The 6,000-nt window shown below is 41.4% G+C and overlaps 1 protein-coding gene across 6 annotated transcripts in view; it reads left to right on the plus strand.

Moving 5' to 3' along the window:
• KCNAB2 (potassium voltage-gated channel subfamily A regulatory beta subunit 2) overlaps nt 1-4,993 on the plus strand; it is a 99,555-nt gene extending 94,562 nt beyond the window's left edge. For all 6 annotated transcript variants that reach the window (XM_018552665.1, XM_018552680.1, XM_018552648.1 and 3 more), the window contains 3 exons: nt 2,232-2,352; nt 3,070-3,158; nt 4,645-4,993. In XM_018552665.1, the coding sequence (XP_018408167.1) occupies nt 2,232-2,352; nt 3,070-3,158; nt 4,645-4,734 (300 nt within the window). In that variant the 3' untranslated portion in view covers nt 4,735-4,993. The remainder of the gene's footprint in view (nt 1-2,231; nt 2,353-3,069; nt 3,159-4,644) is intronic.
• Nucleotides 4,994-6,000: the final 1,007 nt, after the last annotated feature.

A 6,000-nucleotide genomic window follows, 5' to 3' on the forward strand; every position in this document is an offset into this window, starting at 1 on the left:
AACACCCATTAATTCTTCATCATTTATCAATATTTTTTCAGCATTGTCAATCTCCCTAGTCCAGACAAAATTATTATTATTGGTATTTATATAGTGCTGACTTTTACACAGCACTTTACATTGTGCACATTCACACCAGTCCTTGCCCTCAATCTTAGGTCCCTATCTCACATGCATACATACGAGGGCCAATCTATACAGGAACCAATTAACCTACCAGCATGTCTTTGGAGTGTGGGAGGAAACCGAAGTACCTGGAGAAAACCCACACATGCAAACTGCTTGTAGATAGTGACCTGGCTGGGATTCAAACCAGGGACCCCCAATGCTACAAGGCAGAAAAAATCCAATTAACTGAAAATCTCTATGCATAAATGAGCTGTGCATAGAGCAATATTCCAGGTTTTGAATCCAAAAACAGTCATGGTGCTAGGAGATTATTCTTGCATCAAGAGTCCACTGGATACACAAAACAAGCATCCAACAAGACATGGTATTCCAAGCATTGAAGCAAATAACTCAACAAAGTGCTAAAGTGTTTGTAATGCAATAAAGATATGCGAGATCAATATCGGATAGGTTTTTGGAATATTGTGCTATATACAGCTCATTCATGCATAGAGATATTCAGTGCATAGGATGTTGTCCAGGCTTTGCTAATTTATGACAATGTTGTTCATTTTTAAATTAAGAAGATTAACAGGTGTTTTCTGTAGATTCTGCTTTTGTACTGTGGTATTAATGAATTGCATCTTCATCCAAACCACATAATGCCTCATAGTTTAACCACTGTAGTATTCCTGTACCCTCAGGTATTTACATCAGTGCCATGCTTAGGGTGGATATATATATTATTATTTTTTTGATCGATCAAAATTATTTTGATCGGTACTCACCTCTCTGCCGGCTTCCGGGTCTTCCGTCGGCGTTCCGGTGACGTCACGGACATCGACGTCACCGGACTCCTTCCCCAAGTGGCTCTGTCGGCTAACGAAGGGAAGGGGGGAGGAGTCCGGTGATGTCTATGTCCGTGACGTCACTGGACTCCTCCCCCTTCCGACGATAAGCATGTCGATATGAGGTATGTCCCAGAATCTTTACTAGTTAATAGGCAAAGGAAGAAGGACCCATATTTTGGTAAACCATTGATAAGTACAGTCTGATTTGAGATAATCACTCATAATACTTTATTATGGGTTTTTTTTATGCTGCACCATTTCTTACGTATTTACTTTGAAGCATTTGCAAATTCTTTTTCATAAGTCAACTTAAAGCAACATGTTGTCCATTTTATTTACCACTTTTGTGCTTACATCTTTAGCTTTAAAATAAACCACTTTATTTTAGGATTCTGGTGATTGAAAGCAGCAGGAGGTGGGTGCAATAGCTAGTTTGCTATAGGCTATTGCAAAGTGAAATAGCAATAGGAATCTAGCTATGCATTCTTATGTCTTTTTTTTTATTCTGACGACTGCAACTGGCAGAATACTAAAAAAAATGTTTTAAAAAGTCTGCAGGTAGCAAAGAAGCTATTGCTTCCTGTGCTATATGCCATCATTTTAGGGGGTTGCTCTCTCCCAGCCCCCCCTAACCACCCCCTCCGCGGATAGGGGGTGAGGGGGAGAGGGCACCTCCCTGAAATGAGAGGGACGCCTCCCTGAAATTGCTTATTTCAGGTTGGGATCCCTGGCATTGGCCTATACACATACAGCACAGCAATGAAGTAATAAAATGAACCAGGATCACACTAATCCAGCACGTTATTATTCTGAGTTGCCCCACTCAAGCGGCAGCCATATTGAGTGGGGCACGTGAGATTAAGAACGTGCTGGATTAGTGTGATCCTAGTTCGTTTTATTACTTCATTGCTGTGCTGTATGTGTATAGGCCAATGTAGTTGGATCCATATGTACGTTATAATCGATTAAAAAAATTTTTGATTAATCGAACACAAAAATGTTAATCATTACCAGCCCTAATATATATATATATATAATATATATATCTAAAGCATGTATACTCTAAGGATCCTGCTCTGGATTGTCAATGGTTGGGTTACACTTGGTACAGGCTGAAGATAATTATGACACTGGAGAAGAGAGCCCATGTTAAAAGCATTGACTTGTGATGTACTATTGATGCTTCCCAGAAGCCACTTGTCCATAAATAGCTTATATGTTCAGGACTTCCAGTAAACGTTGTCTTATACTTAGCTGTGTATAATTTTCCAGGGTTATCAGTGGTTAAAGGACAAGATATTGAGTGAAGAAGGAAGACGGCAGCAAGCTAAACTGAAAGAGCTTCAAGCCATCGCAGAGCGTTTGGGCTGCACGCTTCCACAGTTAGCCATTGGTGAGTCTAGCTGTACAAATACCTTCATAATAAGCCTGGAAGTAAAGAAGAGCTTTCCTATATGTGGTTTGCTGTAAATGGGGAAGACCGCTTTCCAGGCAAACTGCACTCTGAGTGATGTTGTGCTTGTCTTGTCCAAAGTGGACTGCAAAGATCCTTAAAAGAGAACTATGGGGTAAGTGTTTATCCCCATAGATCTTTTAAGTGTCACGGGACCTAAAGCTCAGCACTGGAGGATCGGAGCGGGCACCTGCAGTGACTGACCATCACGGCTCTCTGCAGGGAGATGATCGAGAAGTGAGCGAGCGACGGTATACGTTTACTCACTTCCTGATCTATTGAGACGACGTGTGACAGTTTCATTGTCACACGTCGGCTCTCACTATGAGGCTGAGTGATTTTCACTCACCTCATAGTTCTCCTTCAATGGCAAGGACAGGATAAAATATATGATGCTTGCCTCAGATCAGGCAAAGCTGCCTGATAAATTATAGCTTTAGAAATGGTGGCAATGTTAACAATTTTGAGATACCACTAAGATAGTAAAACATGTTAAAAATATAACATTTTAGTCAGGTTTATATGGCTGTATCACTGATAGGCTCAGTCCTGAAACTGCATCCGTGTTGGACTCTACCGCATCCAAGATCAACTCAACATCACATTGGCTTTCAGTTGTGGTGTGCACATTACTAAAGACATTTGTTCTGTTTGCAGCCTGGTGTCTGAGAAATGAGGGCATCAGTTCGGTGCTGTTAGGAGCTTCTAATGCTGACCAACTCCTGGAGAATATTGGAGCAATACAGGTTGGTCCTCTACTACCAAACTATAGTGAATCTGCACTCTTTGCATGATACTTGATTTTAAGAAAACCTGTAATGAGGGAGATTTGTAGGCAGTCATTGTGGACTTTCCTCTAAAAATAACTTGTTGTCTGGCTGTCATGCTGATCTGTGGCTTCCCTGAACTAGTATGCAGCAAGTGACGTTGAAACGTCTAACCCTCACAGCTGCTCCAGTTCCGTGACTCTTCATATCGAAGCCATGCATGGTAGCACCTTCAAAAGAAGGTCAACATTGGAAGCCTACATATTTGTCTGGCAGTTCTACTTTTAACATCCTTTGAACTTTGCATGTTGTTTGAGCCAGCAGGTCTGTGAAGACTATGTTCTCCTTCATGATGAAGCCAAATTTAATTAATCGTTGAGATCCATAGCAGAGATCCAGGCAATGATTATTGAAGATGTATCCATGAAATGTCTTTTCTGAAGGATCTGGAGATTAGTAAATAGTTAAGAAGAGGATTAAATCTTTGAAAAGTTCCATCACCCAATTTAATGTTCCTTTTACTTCCATTTTCTTGCAACTGGACCTTGACATCCATCTCTGTGTAGAATACTCACATTTTCACTTCGAGGTTCGATGTCCCTGAAAACTTAAGTTTGAGGTTAGATGACCACAGAATGTAGTAAAGTCGAATAAAAAAGATTGTCAGGATAGAAGTAGTAGACATTTGCAGCCTGGCTTGAAATCCTTTTAGGCCTATTTACACTATTTAATGGTGCACTGCAATAAAATGGGCTGCCATCCCAAATGAATGTTCTGTCTTACTTGACAATAAAATTGGATGTGCACTTTTGCATTGTTGCTAATGTGAGGCACATTGTGTGTGTTGTGGTGCTGTAAACGGTGTGTTACCACATTGCAACTGTCTGAATGGGCTCTTAAAGAACTCCAGGCAGATATAAAAACAATACTAATTATAATCATTACACTGGACCGACTTTCTGATAAATGGACCATGCCTGTGCACTGTGTCGGCTGGCCGCCAGAGGTGTGTGTGATGGGGTTTTCAGTAGGGATGCACAGATACCGGCATTTTGATACTGACTACAATTACCGATACTTTTTTCCCGCTACTCGCCGATACCAATTACCGGAAGTCCCATTCAGGAGGCCAGGTGGCGTGTAAAGACTCGCCACCCGGCTTCCCGATTAACAAGAAAGCCGTCCCATACGAATCCCCATAATAACAATCGTATGATCCAGCATGTCTCTGCAGTGCGGATCTCCCTCTCACCTCGGCATGTCCAGCCTGTCACACCCGGGGCCTCTCAGCCAGGAGCGGCCTTCCTCCGGTACCCACCCGGAGCCGTCTTGCTGGCCAATCATTCACACGTTAAAGCTTGTATGAGGTTCTAGTGATTAGGTTTACATATACTTTAATATTGTGTTTTGTAGGCCATACAAATTGTATCGATCTGACTTTGCTCTTCTTCTTTCACTGTCACAGGTCCTTCCAAAACTATCGTCTTCTATTATACACGAGGTTGATAGTATTTTAGGCAACAAGCCATATAGCAAAAAGGACTACCGATCCTAATGCAGGAAGCTGTATTTCTGGACTGTCCTAGTTCTGCTCCAGTTCTTCTACTTGCTTGCTTTAAGCTTTACTCAATCCAAGTGGAGTGTGGTCGTATCAACAAAAAAAGAAAAAACACAACATTTCCAGAAAACTGTTCAAAAAGTATTATAAATGTGAAAATACCATGCGCTTAATGTATCCAAATCTCTGCTAATTTGTTTAGCTGCACAGCAAGTAGTTACATAGGGCGGGCACTGTCTGTGGAAGCAGGATACCTTTTTTTTTTATGGGCACTCAATTCCGTGGGGGCTGATGTCTTGTAATCTGAAGAAGTATGTTAGTAGCCAATAAAGTTACGAGGGACGATTGACATCACAGATACCCCTGTCTCATTAGGGCAAACCTTAAAGTGCAAGGTCACATTATTCGATCTGGGCCACCTCCCCCTGTAAAAATTGCTGCTTGATAACAGTTGAAAGATGTACCTGCAAGAAATATGTTGTACTATATACTTATTCAACCCTTGTTTGTATATTGTAGGGAATTACATCACTATCATCCTGGGGCGAGAGTCCTGGGGAATGAAGAGTACCCAACTCTTGCAAGCAGACATTCTAGTCCATTGGAAGAGTGTTGTCTTGGGGGTTTTATGCCTTTATCATTCCTAAGATATTGCCTGAAGCAGTGTGAGGTCAACCTTTGCCTTATCATAGATCTCACCAGGAGACATTGAGGGGAATTCATCAAAACTGGAGCAGCTGTGCATGGCAACCAATCAGCTTCTCTCTTTCCTTTTCAAATCTTAACTGAAGAGAGAAGCTGATTGGTTACCATGTACAGCTGCTCCAGTTTTTGTCTGCTCCAGTTTTGATAAATCCCCCCCCCCCATTGTTTGCTCAGTGTATTTATTTGTCATAAATAAGCAACATTTCGGAGCCTACACAACATCTCCTTCATCAGGCAGCGGTAACCTTATCACTCCATGTTGCCTGATGAAGGAGATAATGTTTGAGTGCCAAAGAGTTGCTTATATATGACAAATAAAAGGCTCTTATTGAGCATTTGATATGCTGGTGATAACTTTGATTGATGTCAGGATAATGATGCCAACTCTTACAAATCACTACAGCACTTGTCTTTACAAGGTTTGGAGGGCACCATATCTTCTGCTCTATGGTCACCCTTGGCTAGATACTGCTGGTAGAAGACGGGTAAGATAAGGTATATAATATAATATGGGTTTCTTTATGGGTACATTTCTCAAGTATTATTAGGCAGCAATAT

This window comes from Nanorana parkeri, unplaced genomic scaffold (assembly GCF_000935625.1).
Source record: "Nanorana parkeri isolate BGI_ZX_2015 unplaced genomic scaffold, ASM93562v1 scaffold5, whole genome shotgun sequence".
NCBI classification, from domain to species: Eukaryota; Metazoa; Chordata; class Amphibia; order Anura; family Dicroglossidae; genus Nanorana; species Nanorana parkeri.